Source organism: Dendrobates tinctorius, unplaced genomic scaffold (assembly GCF_039654945.1).
Source record: "Dendrobates tinctorius isolate UK_male_01 unplaced genomic scaffold, ASM3965494v1 ptg000049l, whole genome shotgun sequence".
NCBI classification, from domain to species: Eukaryota; Metazoa; Chordata; class Amphibia; order Anura; family Dendrobatidae; genus Dendrobates; species Dendrobates tinctorius.
The window spans coordinates 23,567,852-23,592,644 of record NW_027361717.1 but is presented as its reverse complement, the minus strand read 5'-3'; the positions used below and the strand labels follow the sequence as shown (position 1 = coordinate 23,592,644).

Here is a 24,793-nt window from a genome sequence, read left to right as displayed (position 1 = left end):
CTAAGTCTGCTTTCTCCACCTCCAGGCAAGACTCTCGTACCAGAGAGTGCCAAAAGAAGAGTTCTGCTATGGGGGCACTCCTCCAAATTGGCTGGCCATGCTGGAATTCAGAAGACCCTTGCTCTCATATCTCGGAATTATTGGTGGCCAACTCTCCGCCAAGATGTAGCAGACTTCGTTTGGTCTTGTGCTTCCTTTGCCGGTGCCTATGTCACCTTGGGAGAATATTGCCATGGACATTATCACTGATTTGCCCCGCTCTTCTGGTTGTACGGTGATTCTAGTGGTTGTGGACCGCTTTTCCAAAATGGCACATTTTATTCCTTTGAGCGGTCTTCCTTCTGCACCCGGATTAGCCAAGATCTTCGTCCATCAGATTTTTAGGCTTCGCGGCCTACCTCGACGAACTGTGTCCGACCGTGGAGTCCAGTTTACTTCCAAGTTTTGGAGAGCGCTTTGCAGACTTCTGGATATATCCCTGGACTTCTCACCTGCCTATCATCCGCAGACCAATGGGCAAGTAGAGCGAATTAACCAGACGTTGACTGCTTATCTTCGTCATTTCTCCAACACCCACCAGAATGACTGGGTTGACCTGCTTCCGTGGGCAGAGTTCGCCTATAACAATCATGCCAGCGAATCCTCAACCAAGTCGCCCTTTTTCGTGGTGTTTGGCAAACATCCTAGTATGCCTCTTCCTGTAGTCCCAACCTCCGAGGTATCGGCAGCCCACTCCTTGTCCCAAGAATTTTCTGAGATCTGGTCCGAGACCAACATGGCCCTCAAAAGGGCCAGTGAGTGGATGAAGAATCACGCAGACAAGAGGAGGTTAGATCCTCCACCGTTTCACATTGGGGATAAGGTCTGGCTCTCGTCCAAGTATATCCGGTTAAAATTACCCTCTTACAAGCTGGGTCCCCGGTACATTGGCCCTTTTGAGATCCTGGAACGTGTCAATGAAGTCGCCTGCAAGTTGAGTTTGCCTGCTTCGTTTCGTATCCCGAACACCTTCCACGTCTCTCTCCTGAAACCCGTGATACTAAATCAGTTCCATCCCTCATCAGGTCCTGCCCCTCGGCCGGTGGGCTCTGACAACACCTTCGAGGTAAGAGATATTCTCGCCATGAGGAAAGTTAGAGGGAGGACCTTTTCCTTATTGACTGGAAGGGTTTCGGTCCTGAGAAAAGATCCTGGGAACCCCTGGAGAACATCAATGCTCCCTGCATTCTCAGGAGATTTTTTGCCAATCGCAGCAGGGGGCGGCTTAAGGGGGAGGGTACTGTCACGGTCCCCGTCGCCAAGCCTCCTGCCGCGTGCCTCGCCATGCCCCCGTCGCGCACTATCATACTTACCCAGCGCCGTGGCCTCGCTCCCCCTTGCTTCGGCGGCATCCTCCTCTGACTGGCCCGCGGCCTGTGACGTCATTGCGGGCCCTGCGCATGCGCCATAGGCCGCGGCCGGCTCTCACTCGCTGATCTTATACTCCAGCGGTGCCCTGACCCGGTAGCACCGCCGGACCAATGGGGGCATATCTGCGGGTATATCAGGCCGCCCTCCCATAACGGAGGCGCCTTATCGTTGATGTTTCTTCAGCATTCTAGGCCCCGTGGGTTGCCTTGTGTTCGGCTTCCGCTCTCATATTGCCTTGTGCTTCCTTGCAGTCCTGCTCCGGTCCTGCCTATCCGTGTCCGTACCTGCAGTCCTGCTCCAGTCCTGCCTACCCGTGTCTGTACCTGCAGTCCTACTCCGGTCCTGCCAATCTGTGTCTGTACCTGCAGCCCTGCTCCAGCCCTGCCTGCTCATGTCTGTTCCGGCAGTCCTACTCCAGTCCTGCTTACCCGTGTTAGTCCCTGCAGTCCATTCCGAGCCGCCCCTCTTGGTTCCGGCTGCCGTGGCATTCGAACCCCTGGACCTGCTCCAAACGATCCCTGTATAGGGGTCGGTTCCACCTGGTTGCTCGTCCAGGGCCCCTCGGTGCCACGGTCCAGAGGGTCCACTCCGAGAAGCCCGCCTTGCCTGGCGGCGCGCTAACACCTGGCTGTCCAGCCAAACTGAGCAATCGTCAGAGAAGAACCTTGATGAGAGAGGTAAAGAAGAACCCCAAGATCACTGTGGCTGAGCCCCAGAGATGCTGAAGGGAAATGGGAGAAATATTCACAAAGTCAACTATCACTGCATCCTGCAGCCCAGGTGTGTGAGTTTGTACCGCACTATATTGCACAGCAAGGTGGCGGCAGTGGTGCTGAATTTTCTCCTTTCTTCTTGGACATTTGACTTGGATATTTCTGGATTCTGAGCACACTGCTATCTGTATCCACCTGATTCCACACCACAGTGACTGCTTTTTCTGGTTCATTCATTCATAATGGAACCAGACGTCCTACCTGTTTCAAATGGATTATTAGCAGGCCGGGAGGATGTTTACTCGTATTTTTTAGAGTGCAATAACATGGACAATGTCCAGTCTTTTAGCACCAAGACACTGGAATACAAGCTACAAGACATAGCTGAAAGAGAAATTAATCTTTTTTGGACCAATAACTCCCTGCAATCTTATATAGATTGTGGAAGGGTCCCTCGAGGTCTCAGAGTGTTCAAGCCCATGTCACAATTCCAAGACAATACCAAGTTTTCAGAGGAATGGAACGGGATCTTGTTAAAATGTTCCCAAGATCTCCTGAATTTGGTTTTACGTCAAAATAAAGAAAACTATGAAAAAGTAAAAGTAGAACTAAATAAGATGAAAGAACTAAAAACCAGACTTGCGGAGAATCAATGGTCAGTTCTGTATAAACAATTGGATACAAAATTGATTATTTTGCAAACGGAAATAAAACAATGAAAAAGGGATAAGTTTATTTGAGACAAAAATGACTTTGAGACTGGTCAAATTTTAACATGGAACAAAAATAAACTGCCGCAGAATAAAAATCATTTTTTTAAAAAAAACGCAGTTTTAAAGGAAAATCTAAATCTCGTTACACCAGTAAGAAAGACTATCTGACAACCGACTCCGATTCCAGCGCTAATGAGGAATTCACTGTTCCACCTGACAACAGAGACACTTCGCAATGTACTTCTATGTCGGGGATCCCTTTAGGCGCAGGGTGCGCAGAGGGGGGAGAAGGAGAAGGGTCCAGCAGCGGCAATCAGAAGAAGAGGAAACAGGTCTCTTGGAGACCAGAACACCTTCACAGTTGCCAGAAAATTCAGTCATTAATTTAACCCCTTAACGACCACCGATATGCCTTTTAACGGCAGTAATTAAGGGTACTTAAACCACAGCGCCGTGAATTAACTATTAAAAAATAGTGAATAACCCCCCCCCTGTTTATCACCCCCTTAGTTAGGCAAACATAATGAAATAAAGAAATTATTTTTTATTTCATTTTTCCATTAGGGCTAGGGTTAGGGCTAGGGCTAGGTATAGGGCTAGGGTTAGAATTAGGGTTAGAATTAGGTTTAGGGCAAATTAGGATTAGGGTTAGAATTAGGATTAGGGATTAGGGTTGAGATCACGGTTAGGGTTGGGATTAGGGTTAGGGGTGTGTTGGGGCTAGGGTGGGAGCAATAATTACTATTTACCAACTTTGGGGGTCTAAAAATTGGGGGCTAAAAAATCACTTTTGTGGAAATAAAAAATAATTTTTATTTTCATGGCTCTGCGTTATAAACGTCTGTGAAGCACTTGGGGATTCAAAGTGCTCACCACACATCTAGATAAGCTCCTCAGAGGGTCTAGTTTCCTAAATGGTGTCACTTGTCAGGGGTTTCCACTGTTTAGGTGCATCAGGGGCTCTGCAAACGCAACATGATGCCCGCAGACCATTCCATCAAAGTCTGCATTCCAAAATGGCACTTTACCCTTAGGAAAATAAAAAATAGAGGGCTAAGGCTAGTTTCACACTTGCTTTTTTTTGCAGCGCGTTTTTCCCGCAAAAAAACGCATTAAAAAAACGCATACAAATGCATACAAACGCTGCGTTTTTTTCCAGCATTTTAATGCGCATGCAGGAAAAAAACGCAGCGTTTTTGCGCGTTTGTATGCGTTTTTTGTGCGTTTGCGTTTTTTTACAGATTTTGGAAAAACCCCACAAAAAAGAAAAAACAACCATTCAACAACACACAAGACCAATGGGACTTCATTGTGGGTGTGGTATGTTAATATATATACACCCTGTCTACAGTATTCTTCACATTTGCTTGATTCTTCTCGTGACCATGGATCTGCGCTGGAAGAGTTTTCACTTCAACTTGGATTTGGACATCGCGATGGCTCAGGCGTATGCAGTTGCTTGCCATGAACAAAGGAAGAGAGAGAGGCAGCGAAGACGGCGGCGTTTGTGGATACATCCGATTGTTGAACTCCGGGAGAGCCGTGGGGCATACCACACCCTCTACAGCGAGCTACGTGCAAACCCGGAGAAATTTACTGATTATATCCGGATGTCCCACGAAAGTTTCATGGATTTGCTTGCTCGTGTCCAACAATCCATCCGGAGACAGGACACACAGCTCCGTCGTGCGATTCCTCCTGAGGAACGGCTACTGGTGACATTACGGTATGTTTTAAAAACAAAGGGGTGTGGTCTGATGTTTTTTTTTGTAAATTTAGTATTCAAAACCTTGGGTAATTAGTTTTCGTGAATGTACTAATATTTTTTTTATAGTTTTTAAAAATAATATACATAAATATTAATTTTACTTCTTTGTCTGTTCACAGATTCCTGGCGACTGGAGAAACCCTATCCTCACTACACTTCCAGTACCGTATTGGAATCTCTACCTTGTCTGGAATTGTTGCTGACACCTGCCGGGCTCTCTGGAATGTTCTTTGCCCAGAATTTATGCCCCTGCCCACCGCTGAAAAGTGGATGGAAATTGCTGACAAATTCTGGACAGTATGCAATTTTCCCAACTGTTTGGGAGCTGTTGATGGGAAACACATACGGATCATCAAACCCCAAAGAACGGGATCTGAGTACTATAATTACAAAAAGTACTTTTCAATAGTACTCATTGCAATTGCGGATGCCGGATGTATGTTTGTAGCAGTGGACATTGGAGCATTTGGCCGTGGTAATGACTCGCAGGCTTTTAAAAACTCAGACATGGGCCGGAGGTTGTATGGCAACCAATTTAATTTCCCTATGCCACGGCCTCTTCCTCACACCGAAGCTCCGCCACTGCCCTTTGTAATGGTTGGCGATGAGGCTTTTCAAATGTGCGGAAACTTACTGAAACCCTACTCCAGCCGGGACTTGGACCACACCAAAAAAATTTTTAATTACAGGCTGACCAGGGCCAGAAGAACTGTCGAGTGTGCTTTTGGGATTCTTGTTTCCAGATGGCGAATTCTGGGCACGGCCATTAATCTTAAACTTGAAACAGTCGATGAGGTGGTGAAGGCCTGTGTGGTTCTACATAACTTTGTGATGGCTAAAGAGCACCCGACCTTTGAACTGGACGATGATGCTCCTAACCCATTGCCTGAATTCACTCAGCACACTCTCAGGTCATCCGTTGAAGTTGGCCAAATGAGGGACAAATTTGCGGCCTACTTTATTTCTGATGTAGGACGGGTGCACTGGCAAGATGAAATGGTGTAATGTTGTTGTTTATGGTAATAAAAATCCTTATTTGATACCATTACTGAGTGCACTATATTTTTTAAACTCCGATTAATTAAAAAACTTCCCATGTATAACTGAATTTTGTTATGTTCACACACCTGGGCAGGTAAATACACATACGAGTTAAAATGCAGCATTGCTAGTCTGCGTTAAATATATTGGAATGAGCAAAGCTGCAGGCCATGAATCAGGAAACCATTTTTTTTCAAGAAAAAATTGTGCAAATAGTTTAAAACAAAGTATGTGATTTTCTCAAAACACAACACTCAAAACCCAACCCCAATGAAAGTCCATGGGGAATACAAGTCAGCATTGAGTGGATGAATGTAATCTGCTCCATTAAAAGTTATTACACTAGGCCTTTGAATGACTATACTAGGCCGTGGTATTTCAAATATGAGTATACTAGGCCTTGGGGCTAGTAGTATAGTAATATGTGAAATACCACGGCCTAGTATAGTCATACCAAGGCCTACTGTAATAACTCGATTTTTAACAACTAGCATCTTGTTTCACCAAAAACAAACTGGTGAAACTAGAAAGAAACTTATTTTTTAGACAAGTTTCAACAGTTTGTTTTTCATGAAACCAGATTCTATTTTGTAAAACTAGAGTTATTACACTAGGCCTTGGAATGACTATACTAGGCCGTGGTATTTCAAATATGAGTATACTAGGCCTTGGGGCTAGTAGTATATGTGAAATACCACGGCCTAGTATAGTCATACCAAGGCCTACTGTAATAACTCGATTTTTAACAACTAGCATCTTGTTTCACCAAAAACAAACTGATGAAACTAGAAAGAAACGTATTTTTTAGACAAGTTTCAACAGTTTGTTTTTCATGAAACCAGATTCTATTTTGTAAAACTAGAGTTATTACACTAGGCCTTGGAATGACTATACTAGGCCGTGGTATTTCAAATATGAGTATACTAGGCCTTGGGGCTAGTAGTATATGTGAAATACCACGGCCTAGTATAGTCATACCAAGGCCTACTGTAATAACTCGATTTTTAACAACTAGCATTTTAAACAACTAGCATCTTGTTTCACCAAAAACAAAGTGGTGAAACTAGAAAGAAACTTTATTTTTTAGACAAGTTTCAACAATTTGTTTTTCATGAAACCAGATTCTATTTGGTAAAACTAGAGTTATTACACTAGGCCTTTGAATGACTATACTAGTCCATGTTATTTCACATATGACTATACTAGCCCTTGGTTTGGTTTTTAACATGTATTTACCCATCAGTGTGTGTGAGCGGCGCAAACAACATTAATGAAACTTATTAATGGTGAACCACAAATGTAAATTTATTTTTTATCACAAAAAAAAAATTTAAAAATTATTTTTTACGGCGTTTGGGGGCAGATGGTTTCAATTTGGGGGTGTGCAGGGAATATGCAACACTTGCAGTTGAAGACGGTGTTTGAGGGGAAGGGGCAACAAAACTTGTGGGGGAAGGTAGTCCAGTTAAGGGAATTAAACTTGGAACACTTGTAGGAGAGGAAATCTGTTCAGTTACATTAGTTGTAATGGCATGTCGCCGTAGGCTTGTGTGCCTGGACCGACTTTGGCCCAATGCCCGCCTTGATTGATTTCGCCTTGAAGTAGGGGCAAATATGGAATGTAGGTCCCCCGTCTGCTGGTATGGCTGCTGCTGCTGAGGTGGCGGCTGCTGCTGCAGAGGTTGCGGCTGCTGCTGAGGTGGCGGCTGCTGCTGAGGTGGCGGCTGCTGCTGAGGTGGCAGCTGCTGCTGAGGTGGTTGCTGCTGCTGAGGTGGTTGCTGCTGCTGCTGAGGTGGCGGCTGCTGCTGAGGTGGTTGCTGCTGCTGCTGAGGTGGCGGCTGCTGCTGAGGTGGCTGCTGCTGCTGAGGTGGCGGCTGCTGAGTTGGCTGCTGCTGCTGAGGTGGCTGATGCTGCTCTTCTTGGTCAGTGCTCGTCCTTGCAGGAGGACTGGTGGCGGCAGTGATGGCCCAGGTTTGCAGAGTGGTGGTGGCAGGGCTACTACATGTTGTTGTAGCGGCAGGGCTGTTCCATGTTTGCCTAGTGGTGGCTGAGCTCCACGCATGCATGGGATTGGCGGTGGTGCTCCAGACAGGAGCAGCGCTTGCCATGGTGGTGTCGGTGAAGTGACCAGCTGCACTCAGACTTGTGGTGGTGTAACGGTGGGTGTCCAGCCTTTGAAGAGAGGTGTCCGTGCAGTGGTATGCAGCACAAGTCGGTAGTGAGGTGAAGCGAGTCAATGGTGGCACAGGTGGAAAGGACACCACTGACTGCTGACCGTACCGATTATGCTGCATAGCCTGCAAGAAAGCATTGTTGCAGGCCTGCAGCACATTCAGCTGTTGATCAGGACTAAGGTGTTCCGCCATGCCCTTTTCAATCTTACTAAAAAAATGGTGTGCTGGTCTGTTGAGGTCGGCCTCCAGACGGTCAAGGCGCTGTTCTACAGAATTGAAGCGGTGTTCAAAGTGGTTAAAACCACGTTCCATCAGTGCAAAACCGCTTTCAACTCTGTCGGACAGTGACTTGAGGCTGGAATTAAATGTCTCGCTCAAATGCATAAACTCGGGCAAGACATTCCTGTCCAAGGCCCTCTGCCGCTGGCGGGTAGTGCCCGCATAACCAGTGGCAGAGACCTGGGACAGGGGAACACCTGATGGCCCAGCTTCCTGGTCACCAGCTGTGTGTGTGTGGGACCTGCAAGGTGCTTCCTGGCTGTCGGATGGCTGGGACGGGTCAGAGGACGTCCGACGAAGGACCGCTCCAGGGCCAGGTTGCAGGGTGCTGCTCCAGGTGCTGTGGAAGAAAGGAAAATCATTACTACCATGCCTTTACAAGAAGCATCAGCTGTGGATTAGAAAAACACAGATTAATAAAAATAAAAACCCAAAATGTATAATACTTACGATCTTGTGGCAAGGACCGGTCTTAGGAACTGCAACGCGTGATAGTGACGGTATCTAGTTCTGGTCCTTGACGCAGATCCACTGCGAACCTGGCCCTCAGCACGAACATCACTGTTGAAGCGGTCCTTGATCGAACGCCAACGTGTTCGGACTTTGTCCACTGTTGATAAAAAAAAACAGTGCCGTCAAGTACAACAGTCACTGCTTCACAATTTAGCAATACAATACTCAAAGCAGTCACTGTACACCCCGATGACACTGTTGGGTTCCCTGCTAGAATACACCTAGCACGAAACCCAACAGTGCCGTCAAGGACAACAGTCACTGCGGCACAATGTAGCAATACAATACTCAAAGCAGTCACTGTAGACCACGATGACACTGTTGGGTTTCCTGCTAGAATACGCCTAGCACGAAACCCAACAGTGCCGTCAAGGACAACAGTCACTGCGGCACAATGTAGCAATACAATACTCAAAGCAGTCACTGTAGACCACGATGACACTGTTGGGTTTCCTGCTAGAATACGCCTAGCACGAAACCCAACAGTGCCGTCAAGGACAACAGTCACTGCGGCACAATGTAGCAATACAATACTCAAAGCAGTCACTGTAGACCACGATGACACTGTTGGGTTTCCTGCTAGAATCCGCCTAGCACGAAACCCAACAGTGCCGTCAAGGACAACAGTCACTGCGGCACAATGTAGCAATACAATACTCAAAGCAGTCACTGTAGACCCCGATGACACTGTTGGGTTTCCTGCTAGAATACGCCTAGCACGAAACCCAACAGTGCCGTCAAGGACAACAGTCACTGCGGCACAATGTAGCAATACAATACTCAAAGCAGTCACTGTAGACCACGATGACACTGTTGGGTTTCCTGCTAGAATACGCCTAGCACGAAACCCAACAGTGCCGTCAAGGACAACAGTCACTGCGGCACAATGTAGCAATACAATACTCAAAGCAGTCACTGTAGACCCCGATGACACTGTTGGGTTTCCTGCTAGAATACGCCTAGCACGAAACCCAACAGTGCCGTCAAGGACAACAGTCACTGCGGCACAATGTAGCAATACAATACTCAAAGCAGTCACTGTAGACCCCGATGACACTGTTGGGTTTCCTGCTAGAATACGCCTAGCACGAAACCCAACAGTGCCGTCAAGGACAACAGTCACTGCGGCACAATACAGAGCAGGGAAATACTCACTAAACGCCTTTTTGGCGGATGCTGTGGCGCTGTCCCAGCCATCCATCAACGCTGCGGCCACCTCATTCCATAGCCGCCGTGTCACCACATTGTCCTTGTACAGCCGGTCACGGCTGTCCCACAACGGCGAACGCTCCTGGACCAGGCTGATGAGCTGCTCATTATCCAGGTAGACGTCTTCATCCCGTTGTGGAACCTAGACAAAACACATTCATTAGAATAATCAAATTTAAATTGACTAAAAAGTTACAAAAAAAGAAAAAAAAAAAAGAGTAAAAATAGAAGATAAAAAAAAAAAAAAAACATTACAAATCATTTGATACTTACATTACGTATCACCACCGGGACTTGGCTTCGCTGCTCCTGCTGTTCGCCCTCACTATTCCCGTCCGCAGATGATGATGACGATGTCTGAAAGTTGAAAAAAACGTAAGAGATTTGGAGAAGCAGCAGATATACTTACCAGATGCACGAAAATAATCACCTCACGGTCTGCTTGCGCCAATTCCTGCCGCGATGGGGAATACTCCGATTCTGAAGACATACTGCATGTAAAAATAATAAAAATCATTAGTACATACATAATTTAAAAGGACAGGCATATAATGTAATATACTCACATTCTTCGCTGATATAATGGGTTCTTGGTTGAATGTCTGCTCTTCAATCTGTCTAGTGTAGTAGTGGCAGAGTTTTGGCAGGCACCTCCTTTATATAGCCTTTTTTTTTTGGACTTTAGAAGATTCTAACTAGGATAAAAAGTGGACACCACCCAAAAAACGCTGCGCTAAAAAAGCGCATACCTGCGCATGCCAGTGCGCACGTATGCGCATCCATAGGCTATAATGGCCATTTTTAGCGCAAAACGTGCGCATACGTGCGCATGCGATTTTTTCAAGGGCCAAAAAATGCAACATGCAGCGTCTGGAAAATACCAACGCACACCCCAAAAAAACGCAGCGCATGAAAATCGCATACATGCGCTTACAAGTGCGCAGGTATGCGCACCCATGTTAAATATAGGGGAAAAATCGCATGCGCACGTATGCGTTTTTTTCCAGCGCTAAAAAACGCAAATGTGAAACCAGCCTAAAATATCATTTTGGAGGAAAAAAAATGATTTTTAATTTTCACGGCTCTACGTTTATAAACTTCTGTGTAGCACCTGGGGGTTCAAAGTGCTCACCACATATCTAGATAAGCTCCTTCGGGGGTCTAGTTGCCAAAATTGGATCATTTGTGGGGGGTTTATACTGTTTAGTCACATCAGGGAATCTGCAAACGCAGCATGGCGCCTGCAGACCATTCCATCAAAGTCTGCATTCCAAAATGGCACTCCTTCCCTTCCAAGCTCTCCCATGCACCCAAACAGTGGTTCCCCCCCACATATGGGGTATCAGCGTACTCAGGACAAATTGCACAAAAACTTTTGTGGTCCAATTTCTCCTGTTAGCCTTGTGAAAATAAAAAATAGCTGATCATTTTTGAGTAAAAAAAAATATTTTTAATTTTCATGGCTCTACGTTATAAACTTCTGTGAAGCACTTGAAGGTTCAAAGTGCTCACCACACATCTAGATAAGTTCTTTAAGGGGTCTAGTTTCCAAAATGGGGTCACTTGTTGGGGGTTTCCACTGTTTAGGAACATCAGGGGCTCTCCAAACGCAACATGGCATCCGATCTCAATTCAAGCCAATTCTGCGTTGAAAAAGTCAAAAGGGCTCCTTCCCTTGCGAGCTCTGTCATGCGCAGAAAAAGTGGTTTACCCCCACATATGGGTTATCGGCGTATACTGGAGAAATTGTACAACAAATTTTGTGGTTCATTTTCTCTTTTAACACTTGTGAAAATAAAAAAAAATGATTCTGAAGTAAATTTTTTGCAAAAAAAAGTTAAATGTTAATTTTTTCCTTCCACATTGCTTTAGTTCCTGTGAAGCACGTAAAGGGTTAATAAACTTCTTGAATGTGGTTTTGAGCACCTTGAGGGGGTCTAGTTTTTAGAACGGTGTCACTTTTGGGTATTTTCTGTCATGTACACCCCTCAAAATGACATTAAAAATGATGTGGTCCCTAAAAAAAATGGTTTTGTAAATTTTGTTGTAAAAATGAGAAATCACTGGTCAACTTTTAACCCTTGTAACTTCCTAACATATAAAAATTTTGCATCCAAAATTGTGCTGATGTAAAGTAGACATGTGGGAAATGTTATTTATTAAGAAATTTGTGTGACACATCTCTCTGATTAAAGGGCATAAAAATTTAAAGTTTTAAAATTGCAAAATTTTCAACATTTTCGCCATATTTCCGTTTTTTTCATAAATGAACACAAGACTTATCAAAGAAATTTTACCACTAACATGAAGTAAAATATGTCACGAACAAACATTCTCAGAATCAAAGGGATTCATTAAAGCGTTCCAGAGTTATAACCTCATAAAGTGACAGTGGTCAGAATTGTAAAAATTGGCCTGGTCATTAAGCTGCAAACTGGCTCGGTCACTAAAGGGTTAACCAGCCATGTTTTGAATGAATCACATTTTTCTTTTTTGAAAGAAGGTCTCAATTTTTGTGTACCCACAGATTTCAAAATGGTTGATTTTAAAATTGATTTGTTCAAAGCTTTGAGAAAGATACATTTGCACAAAACCTATATGTCGGCGAATTCTACTAACACCCTTTCCTTTCCAGGTGAAATTCCCTGTATGATTGGTCCTCTAGGTTTCATGGCGGGTATGGGAGCTCTAGCTGATGTCAGAGAGGACACTCTACAATTATTAGAACTTAATACACAACAGGAGGAATTTAATAAAGATGAGGATATTTTAGTCCAGCCTTTCATGGGAGGTTGTAAATCAACTTTCATGCCACCGACCTTCCCTAGCAATATTGAAGACATCTTCGAGACACAGGTTATTAAGGACATGGAAGCATTAGTGTATAAACAGTCTCCCCTTAATTTGTCTTTAAAAGAAAAAAATGCAATAAAAGAAATACAGAGCTGGTCAGACGTCATTGTCCGTCCAGCTGATAAAGGAGGCAACGCAGTCCTCCTCACAAGAGATTTTTATTTAACTAAGGCAAAAAGACAGTTATTGGACACTCAAAGTCCACAGTTCACACATCTCTCCCGAGCCTATGCTTTTTATCTGAAAATAAATTCACTTCTTCAAAACGGTAAGTGCCATCCCTTTTGTTCTTTTTCATACAACGTAGCTATGCATGTATTTCTTTGGATTGAGCACCCGTTCTGTGGGTAGCTGGCGTGCAGCCTAGGTGAGTGAGTTTGTACCGAACTATAGTGCACATCAAGGTGGCGGCAGTGGTGCCAAATTTTCTCCTTTCTTCTTTGAAAGAAGAACCCCAAGATCACAGTGGCTGAGCCCCAGAGATGCTGAAGGGAGATGGGAGAAAGTTTCACAAAGTCAGCTATCACTGCGGCCCTTCACCAGTCAGGCCTTTATGGCAGAGTGGCCCGACGGAAGCCTCTCCTCAGTGCCAGACATATGAAAGCCCGCATAGAGTTTGCTAAAAAAAACCATGAATGACTCCCAGACTATGAGAAATAAGATTCTCTGGTCTGATGAGATGAAGGTAGAACTTTTTGGTGATAATTCTAAGCGGTGTGTGTGGAGAAAACCATCCACTGCTCATCACCTGCCCAATACAATCCCAACAGTGAAACATGGTGGTGGCAGCATCATGCTTTGAGGGTGTTTTTAGCTGCAGGGACAAGACAATTGGTTGCAATTGAAGGAAACATGAATGCAGCCAAGTACAGAGATATCCTGGATGAAAACTTCTTCCAGAGTGCTTTGGACCTTAGACTTGGCCGAAGGTTCACCTTCCAACAAGTCAATGACCCTAAGCACACAGCTAAAATAGCAAAGGAGTGGCTTCAGAACAACTATGTGACCATTCTTGACTGGCCCAATCAGAGCCCTGACCTAACCCCAATTGAGCATCTCTGGAGAGACCTGAAAATGGCTGTCCACCAACGTTCACCATCCAACCTGACGGAACTGGAGAGGATCTGCAAGGAAGAATGGCAGAGGACCCCCAAATCCAGGTGTGAAAAACTTGTTGCATCATTCCCAAGAAGACTCATGGCTGTACTAGCTCAAAAGGCTGCTTCTACTCAATACTGAGCAAAGGGTCTGAATACTTATGACCATGTGATAGTTCAGTTTTTCTTTTTAAATAAATTTGCAAAAATTTCTACATTTCTTTTTTTTCAGTGAAGATGGGGTGCAGAGTGTGCAGTAATGAGAAAAAAAATTAACTTTTTTGAATTTACCAAATGGCTACAATGAAACAAAGAGTGAAAAAATTAAAGGGGTCTGAATACTTTCCGTACTAACTGTATATCACAATATCAATATACTGTATATCTTCTTCCCATATAAATTCCATGTGTTGTTCTTCAGGACAATACTTGGACAATTTTGAGCTGCTGTGTCCAGACAATACTAGAAGACCACTAAGCCAATACAAAATCTGTAACTTTGGAAAAGTCCCCAGACATGCTGTGGTGACCAGAAGCACCGGAGACAAGATGAAGGACATCACCGAGTATCTTCTTCAGGCTCAGGTAACATTTTAAATATGATTTGAAATTAACTATGTCAGCAGGCGCGCTGTCTGGGTGTTATGTTTGACACCAATCTCTCCTTTACATCCCATATACAATCTCTTGCCCGCTCTTGCCGCTTACACCTAAAGAACATCTCTAGAATCCGCCCTTTTCTCACCATGGAAACAACAAAAACCTTGACTGTGGCATTGATCCACTCCCGCCTGGATTACTGAAATGCTCTATTAATTGGCCTCCCCGGCACTTAACTATCCCCTCTCCAGTCCATACTTAATGCAGCAGCCAGGGTCATCTATCTGACTAATCGGTACTTGGACGCGTCCGCTCTTCGCCAGTCCTTACATTGGCTGCCCATTCATTATAGGATCCAATTCAAAGTACTTGTTCTCACCCACAAAGCTCTCCACAGTGCAGCACCCCCCTACATCTCTTCCCTCATTTCTGTCCATCGGCCTAATCGACCGCTGCGCTCTGCAAACGACTTTCGACTAACCTCTGCACTAATCCGTACCTCCCACTCCCGACTCCAAGACTTCTCCCGTGCTGCTCCTATCCTCTGGAATGCTCTACCCCAAGACATCAGGACTATCCACAATTTACATAGTTTCAGGCGCTCCCTCAAAGCACATTTGTTCAGAGCGGCCTACCACGTTCATTAATCAAAGTCATTTAAGTGTGCGTGTGTAGCCCATTCACTATCTCCATCCATCCCTCACTCCCTCAAGATGGCTGGACCATCATTGTAAATACTCCATTGTAAATACACACCTGTACTTTGTATCTCCCCCACCTCATTGTAGATTATAAGCTCTCACGAGCAGGGTCGTCTTATTTTGCTTTAATTATTGTATTGTTAACATTGATACTTATGACTTGTGTTTTGAAACTGTCAAACTGTAAAGCGCTGCGGAATATGTTGGCGCTATATAAATAAAGATTATTATTATTATGTCTAGTGGGTAGGCAGGTGGTCAAATTACATACATACTTCTCCTAAGAATTGCCTTGTCAAATGCAGAAATAATGGTAAATATCAAAAGTTCAACTCTAGAATTTCAGCATAGTGTAGATGTCTATTATTGTTTTTTTCAATGTGGTAATAGTGTTACCCTAGATATCACTGCTGATCTCCTATTTTCTTTAATAGCCCAAGCAATATTTATTGAATTAACCCCTAAATGAAAAAGGAAAAAAATTCCAAGTGCATTGAAATTGCAAAAAAGTGCAATTTGACAATTGTCTTTTTTTTTTTTTTTTCATTTACCATGTTCACTATATGGGAAAACTGACCTGGCAATATGATTCTGCCAGTCAGTAGGATTACGCAGATACCAAACATACAGTGGGGAAAAAAGTATTCAGTCAGCCACCAATTGTGCACGTTCTCCCACTTAAAAAGATGAGAGAGGCATTTTAACCCCTTAACTACCGCCGATACGCCTTTTAACGGCAGTAGTTAAGGGTACTAAAACCACAGCGCCGTTAATTCACGGCGCTGTGATTTAAGTGAATAGCGCCCCCCAGTGTCGGATTTTCTCCGGGGGTCTCGGCTGCCAGGGAGACCCCAGAGAACATGAATCGGTCGGTTTTTACCGACCCCCGCTTTTGCGATCGCCGTTATTAACCCTATAATGGCGACCGCAAAAAAAAAAGCCGCGATTTTACATTTAATTTCTCTCTCCTCTGATGTGATCGCACATCAGAGGAGAGAAAAATAGGGTCCCCGGTACCTCTCTGTGGCCTTCCGTCCCCTCCCGGTGGTCCCACGTCCCGCCGGCATCCTCCGATGGGCGCCGCCATCTTGAAAATGGCGGGCGCATGCGTAGTGCGCCCGCCGGGAATCTGCCGGCTCTGGCTGGCAGATTCCATTCATTATTTTGATCACTATGATAAACGATCATAGTGATCAAAATAAAAAAATAGTATATAACCCCCCCCCGTTTATCACTCCCTTATATAGGTCAATATAATGAAATAAAGAAAATATTTTTTTTTCTGTTTTCCATTAGGGTTAGGGTTAGGGCTGGGCTAGGGTTAGGGCTAGGGTTAGGGTTAGGGTAGGGTTAGGGCTAGGGTAAGGGCTAGGGTTGGGGTTGGGCTAGGGTTAGGGTTGGGCTAGGGTTAGGGTTAGGGTTGGGCTAGGGTTAGGGTTAGGGTTAGGGTTAGGCTTGGGTTAGGGTTAGGTTTGGGCTAGGATTAGGGTTGTGCTAGGGCTAGGGTTGGGCTAGGGTTAGGGCTCGGGTCACGGCTAGGGTTAGAATTAGGGTTAGGGCGAACTAGGATTAGGGTAAGAATTAGGATTAGGGATTAGGGTTGGGATTAGGGTTAGGGTTGGGATTAGGGTTAGGGGTGTGTTGGGGTTAGGGTTGGAGGAAGAATTGAGGGGTTTCCACTATTTACCAACTTTGGGGGTCTAAAAATTGGGGTCTAAAAAATCACTTTTGTGGAAATAAAAAAGACTTTTTATTTTCACGGCTCTGCGTTTATAAACTTTTGTGAAGTGCTTGGGTGTTCAAAGTGCTCACCACACATCTAGATAAGTTCCTTAGGGGGTCTAATTTCCAAAATGGGGTCACTTGTGGGGGGTTTCCACTGTTTAGGCCCATCAGGGGCTCTGCAAGCGCAACATGATGCCCCCAGACCATTCCATCAAAGTCTGCATTCCAAAATGGTACTCCTTCCCTTCCGAGCTCTCCCATGCGCCCAAACAGTGGTTCCCCGCCACATATGGGGTATCGGCGTACTCAGGACAAATCGCATAACAACTGTGCAGGTATGATTTCTCCTGTTACCCTTGTAAAAAATAAAAATTTGGGGGCGAAAAGATCATTTTTGTGGAAAAAAATAGATTTCTTATTTTCACGGCTCTACGTTATAAACTTCTGTGAAGCCCTTGGGGGTTCAAAGTGCTCACCACAGATCTAGATTCCTTAATGGGTCTAGTTTCCAAAATGGGGTCACTTGTTGGAGGTTTCCACTGTTTAGGCACATTAAGCACTCTCCGAACGCAACATGGCATCCGATCTCAATTCCAGCCAATTCTGCGTTGAAAAAGTCAAACAGCGCTCCATCCCTTGCGAGCTCTGCCGTGTGCTGAAAAAGTGGTTTACCCCCACATATAGGGTATCTGCATATTCAGGAGAAATTGTACAACACATTTTGTGGTTGATTTTCTCTTTTAACACTTGTGAAAATAAAAAAAATTGGTTCTGAAGTAAATTTTTTGCAAAAAAAAAGTTAAATGTTAATTTTTTCCTTCCACATTGCTTTAGTTCCTGTGAAGCACTTAAAGGGTTAATAAACTTCTTGAATGTGGTTTTGAGCACCTTGAGGGGTCTAGTGTTTAGAATGGTGCCACTTTTGGGTATTTTCTGTCATGTACATCCCTCAAAATGACTTTAAATATGATGGGGTCCCTAAAAAAAATGGTTTTGTAAATTTTGTTGTAAAAATGAGAAATCGCTGGTCAACTTTTAACCCTTATAACTTCCTAACAAAAAAAATGTTGCTTCCAAAATTGTGCTGATGTAAAGTAGACATGTGGGAAATGTTATTTATTAAGAAATTTGTGTGACACATCTCTCTGATTTAAGGGCATAAAAATTTAAAGTTTTAAAATTGCAAAATTTTCAAAATTTTTGCCATATTTCCGTTTTTTTCATAAATAAACACAAGACTTATCGAAGAAATTTTACCACTAACATGAAGTACAATATGTCACGAAAAAACATTCTTAGAATCAGCGGGATCCATTAAAGCATTCCAGAGTTATAACCTCATAAAGGGACAGTGGTCAGAATTGTAAAAATTGGCCTGGTCATTAAGCTGCAAACTGGCTCTGTCGCTAATGGGTTAATTGATATCATAGGTAGACCACAACTATGAGAGTCAAAATGAGAAAACAAATCCAGAAAATCACTTTGTCTGATTTGGCAAGATTTATTTTGCAAATTATGGTGGAAAATAAGTATTTGGTCACCTAAAAACATGCAAGATTTCTGGCTCTCACAGACCTGTAACTTACCTGTAGTAATGGCACCTGTTTGAGCTTGTTATCAGTATAAAAGACACCTGTCCACAACCTCAAACAGTCACACTCCAAACTCCACTATGGTGAAAACCAAAGAGCTGTCAATGGACACCAGAAACAAAATTGTAGTCCTGCACCAGGCTGGGAAGACTGAATTTGCAATAGGCAAGCATCTTGGTGTGAGGAAATCAACTGTGGGAAAAATATTAAGAAAATGGAAGACATACAAGACCACTGGCAATCTCACTCGATCTGGGGCTCTCACCCTGTGGGGTCAAAATGATCACAAGAACAGTGAGCAAACATCCCAGAACCACTCAGGGGGACCTAATTAATGACCTGCATAGAGCTGAGACGACAGTCACAAAGGCTACCATCAGTAATACACTACGCCGCCAGGGACTCAGATCCTGCAGTGCCAGACGTGTCCCCCTGCTTAAGCCAGTACATATCCAAGCCCATCTGAAATTTGCTAGAGAGCAATTAGATTATCCAGAAGAGTATTGGGAGAATGTCATATGGTCTGATGAAACCAAAGTAGACCTGTTTGGTAGAAACAAAACTCGTCGTGTTTGGAGGAGACAGAATGCTGAGTTGCATCCAAAGAATACCGTACCTACTGTGAAGCATGGGGTGGCAACAGCATGCTTTGGGGCTGTGTCTCTGCAAAGGGACCAAGGACGACTGATCCGTGTATATGAAATAATGAATGGGGCCATGTATCGTGAGATTTTGAGTGCAAACCTCATTCCATCAGCAAGGGCTTTGAAGATGAAACGTGGATGGGTCTTTCAGCATGATAGTGATCCCAAGCACACTGCCAGGGCAACGAAGGAGTGGCTTCGTAAGAAGCATTTCAAGGTCCTGGAGTGGCCTAGCCAGTCTCCAGATCTCAACCCTATAGAAAACCTTTGGAGGGATTGAAAATCTGTGTTGCCCAGTGACAGGCCCAAACATCACTGCTCTAGAGGAGATCTGCATGGAGGAATGGGCCAACATACCACCAACAGTGTGTGCCAACCTTGTGAAGACTTACAGAAAATGTTATTTATTTTCCACCATAATTTGCAAAATAAATGTTGCCAATTCAGACGATTTTCAGGATTTTTTTTCTCATTTTGACTCTCATAGTTGTGGTCTACCTATGATGTCAATTACAGGCCTCTCTCATCTTTATAAGCGGGAGAACTTGCACAATTGGTGGCTAACTATGGCTACTTTCACACTTGCGTTTTTTTGCTGTGCGTTTTTTGCGCACACAAACGCGTGAAAAAATGCATCATGCAATTGTGTGCGTTTTTTGCGGGTTTTGGTGCGTTTTAAAAAAAAACTGCATGCTTTTTTTGCGCATTACAATGCGCACGTATGCGCACCCATAGACTTTAATGGGTGTTTTGCTGTAAAAAAAAACGCATTGCGTGCGCATGTTTTTTTGGGGGCATGTCGGACGCACAAAAAATGCAACAGGATGCATTTTATGCGCCCGAGCGCACACTACAAAAGACGCATGCGCATACAAACGCGTACGAACGCATGTGTATGCGCACCCATGTTAATGTATGGGGAAAAACGCATGTTTTTTTGCGCTAAAAAACTGCGCAAAAAAACACAAGTGTGAAACCAGCCTAAATATTTTTTTTTTGCCCACTGTATGTGTATTTTTTTCTAATTGCTTTTTTTACATGGAATAAGGGGTGATTTGAACTTTTTTTATTTTTTCATATTTTTGAAAACTTTTTTTATTTTATGCTGCATTTATTAGTCACCCTAGGGGACTTGAAGCTACAATCATATCATTGCTTGTGCTATACATAGCAGTGCAACAGCACTGCTGTGTATAGCGATAATCATATTTTCCTTTGAACGCCAGCTAAACTCTGGCTTTCACAGGAGAATCATCAGTACAGGCAAGGAGGTTATCAGTAGACCCTTTGCTGTCATGGCAAGACATCTGCTTTGCGATCAAGTTTTGGGCATGCCAATGGGCTTGTGGAATGACACACCCCCTACTGGTACGTGTTAAGTGCTGCTGTCAGAGATTGACAGCAGCATTTAACATGTTAACAGCTGGGGGCATAATTGGCAGACAGAGGCAGGTGATGACTGAATAATTCAGCTATGATATGACGGGAAAGTCAGAGACACGACTTTTGACATACAGTGGCATGTAAAAGTTTGGGCACCCCAGTCTAAATTCCTATTATTGTAAACAGCTATGCAAGTTGAAGATGAAATGATCTCTAAAAGGCCTAAAGTTAAAGATGACGCATTTCCTTTATACTTTAGGCAAAAAAAAAATATTTTCATCTTTTACATTTTAAAAACTAGAAAAAGGAAAATGGGCTGATGTAAAGTTTGGGCACCCTACATGATTAGTACCTAGTAGCACCCACTTTTGCAAGTATCACCTCTTCTAAACTCTTTTATATGCCACTTTACATGTTCCTAGAAAAAAAGGCAGTCCTATTTACAAACACCAGGTCACAATACAATTTTGATGTAGCAGTCTCCCACAGTAAAGGCAGAGGCAGTACCGGTGCCAAATATTGGTGAAACAACCACTCATAAATGGACCATTCATGGAGAGAGTGGCTGCTTAGCGTTTTAAATGCACACAGATGGGGCTTGTGTAAGGGTGGTGGACATTGACTGAAGTGTTCCAACCCCTAAAGACACCAATTGCATCATATGTGTTGTGTAATGTGTAAAGTGCAGTGCGTCGTTTGTAAACACTGTTTATAATGTAGAGTGTGAGAAGTAATGTACAGTGCAGGACATAGTGTAGAGAAGAGGTGGAACATGGATAGATAGCTGTCTGTAGTTTAAATACTGACATTAGGGTAAGATCAGATAAAGTTAATGTTTGGGACAGTGGAAGATGATTAGTGTGAGGGAAAGAGACTGCTTTCTGTAGATAGATAGTATTTGGAGAATGAAGAGAGCAGTGCTGCTGTTGAGGTGATCCACAAAAAGAAAGGAGACTTGAGGACAGGGATAGTGAGATCATGAGTGGCCTTCCGGACAAGGGTCCTTGAATAGGACGATGAGTCACGAGAAACTTTGAGCTTGCAAAAACTGAAGGTAACGGGTAAACATGTAATATGTTCTCTGGCAGGTATGTAGAAGCTGAGCAGATTAATATATTGTTTTGTGGGTAAATATTCAGCATCACTCATAACTCATTCATTAAACCCTCTGTTTGTTGTATGATTAGGAGTCCAATGGGCGTTCCTGATCGGTGATTCACAGAGATTTTTTTATTTGTGTGTATGCAGAAAAACAGTAGCTGATAATAAATGAGTACTATTGCTCCCTGGACTACTAAATCCAAAATGATCAGGTATAAGATGAAAAAATTACAAGTTATGTTGAGTTTTAGTCCACATAAATGTGTGTTGAGGGCAGAGCAAAGAGCTGCAGCACGCAGGCACCAGGAAAGGTCAGAGAAGTCCAGCACCTGCGCACTGCAGTACTTTGCTCTGCCCTCAACAGGGAAGATCAGTACGCCTGCGCAGGAGCCGCAACAGGAAGCAAGGAGGAGGATGTCATCGCTAGAAGAAAGGAGGCACCGGACCCGGACCTGTGACGCCCATCGGACCGGACCGTCCCCGGGTGAGTATAATAAAACTTGTTTTTCTTATCTTTCAGGTTAGATCAGGGACTTATCTACAGCATTATAGAATGCTGTAGATAAGCCCCGAAAGGCAGTTGCCGCAGCTTACTGTGGAAAAACAAGCTGACAGGTTCCCTTTTAATCATTTTATATTTAGGCGGTTCATGCTTTAACAAACGTGGCAATACCTACCATACTTATTTTTATTTAAACTTCTAAATTTTGGCAAAATTAGATTTGAATTTGTTCATTTTTTGTTTACTTAACATTTTTAAAAACTTTTTTTTACTCTTAAGGTTGTGTGCACACGTTGCGCTTTTTAAGCGTCTTTGCCGCTTTTTTCCGCATTGGAAACACATAAAAAACGCTAATAAAGCGCATCCCATGCAATCCTATAGGATTCTGCAGTGCTGTGCCCATGCTGTGAATTTTACCTTCCTGAGCACCGATGCCCAAAACTACACAGCACGTCATGTGTGGTCTAACCAGGGATTTGTACCGAGGCAGTATGATGCTCTCATCATATGTATTCAGACCTCTTTTAATGCATTCCATGATCCTGTTTGCCTTGGCAGCCACTGCCTGGCACTGGCTGCTCCCGGTAAGTTTATCATTAGCTAGGATCCTCAAGTCCTTCTCCATGTCAGATTTACCGAGTGGTTTCCCATTCAGTGTGTAATGGTGATTGTTCTGCCTTCATACATACAGCATAAACCACCTTCAATCTTCCAAAATAAGCCGACTGTTCTCTGTAGTCTAACTTGTTTATTGGTGAAGAGTATAGAACATGCGGTAAAACTATAAAGAATACAAACGACATGGGTAAGTATTGGGCAGATGATCACACAGCTAACACAATTACAGGATGTATACAATGTGATGCAAACTTTACATAGAAACACACAGGTGTCTAATTACATCTACTGAGCCCTGGCTGGTGTACAGTTAATAACATCTCTGTAACACTGCATTGCAAGAAATTACATTAATCTTACCAGATATGCTTTACCCGGATAACAAACTCCAGTAGGGGAGTTACAGGAGGACAGATAAACACGTATGTCCTTATGAAATACACAAAAGAAAATGGCTTCTTCCTCATCCCAGAATACATTGCTTCATTCCCACTGCATTGCTTCAATCCCACATTGCAACACTTCTGTTAAAGACACAGGCTGTAAATGCTATTTAAGACACAGCTACTGTATAAATTCAGCCACCACTAGATGGTGCTAACAAAACCAGCTCATAATGCAAACCTATTTGCCCTATATTCAGAGGGCAGAACAGTGATATTGATTCCTTCTACCCATGTGTATAACCTTACATTTATCATTGTTAAACTGCATCTTCTACCTTTCGGCCCAAATTCACAACTTATCCAGATCCATCTGTAGCAGAATACTATCTTCTCTTGTATTGACTGCTTTACATAGTTTTGTATCATATGCAAATATCAATGTTTTACTGTGTAAACCTTCTACCAGATTGTTAATAAACATGTTGAAGAGAATAGGTCCCAACACCGACCCCTGCGGTACCCCACTGGTCAAAGTGACCCAGTTAGAGAATATACCATTTATAACTACCCATTGCTTTCTATCATTAAGCCAGTTACTTACCTATTTACACACATTTTCCCCCAGACCCAGCATTCTCATTTTGTGTACCAACCTCTTGTGTGGCACGCTATCAAACGCTTTGGAAAAATCAAGATATACCACATCCAATGACTCACCTTGGTCCAGTCTATAGCTCACCACTTCATAAAAACTGATTAGATTGGTTTGACAGGAGCGATTCCTCATAAACCCATGCTGAGATGGAGTTAAACAGTTATTCTCATTGAGATAATCCAGAATAACATCCCTCAGAAACCCTTCAAATATTTTACCAGCAATAGAGGTTAGACTTACTGACCTATAATTTCCAGGTTCATTTCTACAGCAATATTTGAATATTGGTACCGCATTTGCTATGCGCCAGTCCTGTGGAACAGACCCTGTCCCTATAGAGTCCCTAAATATAAGAAATAACGGTTTGTCTAATCCATTACTTAGTTCTCTTAGTACTCGTGGTTGTATGCCATCTGGACCCGGAGATTTATCTATTTTAATCTTATTTAGCCGATTCGCACCTCTTCTTGGATTAGATTGGTGACCCTTAATATAGGGTTTTCTTTGTCTCTCGGCATTTCACCTAGCATTTCATTTTCCACCGTGAAAACCGTGGAGAAGAAGGTGTTTAATATATTAGCTTTTTCCTCGTCATCTACAACCATTATTTCCTCACAATTTTTGAATGGGCCTACACTTTCACTTATGAATACAGTATTTTACTATTGATATAGTTGAAGAACAGCTTGGGATTAGTATTACTCTCCTTAGCAATGTGCTTCTCTGTTTCCCTTTTGGCAGCTTTAATTAGTTTTTTAGATAAAGTATTTTTCTCCTTATAGATTTTTAGAGCTTCAATGGTGCCATCCTGCTTTGGTAGTTTAAATGCTTTCTTTTTACTGTTAATTGCCCCTTTTACTTCTTTGTTAGCCACATTAGGTTTTTCCTATTTCTTGTCCTTTTATTGGTATAAACCGCTTACAGTGCCTATTTAGGATGTTGTTAAACATTTCCCATTTATTACTGTATGTGTATTCTTATTTCTGGGGACATTGTCCCAGTCAACCAGATTACGGGCATCTCTAAGCTGGTCAAACTTTGCCTTCCTAAAGATCAGTGTTTTTGTGACTGCCTGACAAGTCCCCCTAGCGAAAGACAAGTGAAACTGTACAATAT

At 43.3% G+C, this 24,793-nt stretch overlaps 1 protein-coding gene across 1 annotated transcript in view; it reads left to right on the top strand.

The window, feature by feature from the left end:
* Window positions 1-24,793, top strand: part of LOC141091144 (saxiphilin-like) — a 191,017-nt gene that overhangs the window by 101,796 nt on the left and 64,428 nt on the right. The window contains exon 10 of the mRNA XM_073576541.1: window positions 14,192-14,355. Coding sequence (XP_073432642.1) covers window positions 14,192-14,355 — 164 coding nt within the window. The remainder of the gene's footprint in view (window positions 1-14,191; window positions 14,356-24,793) is intronic.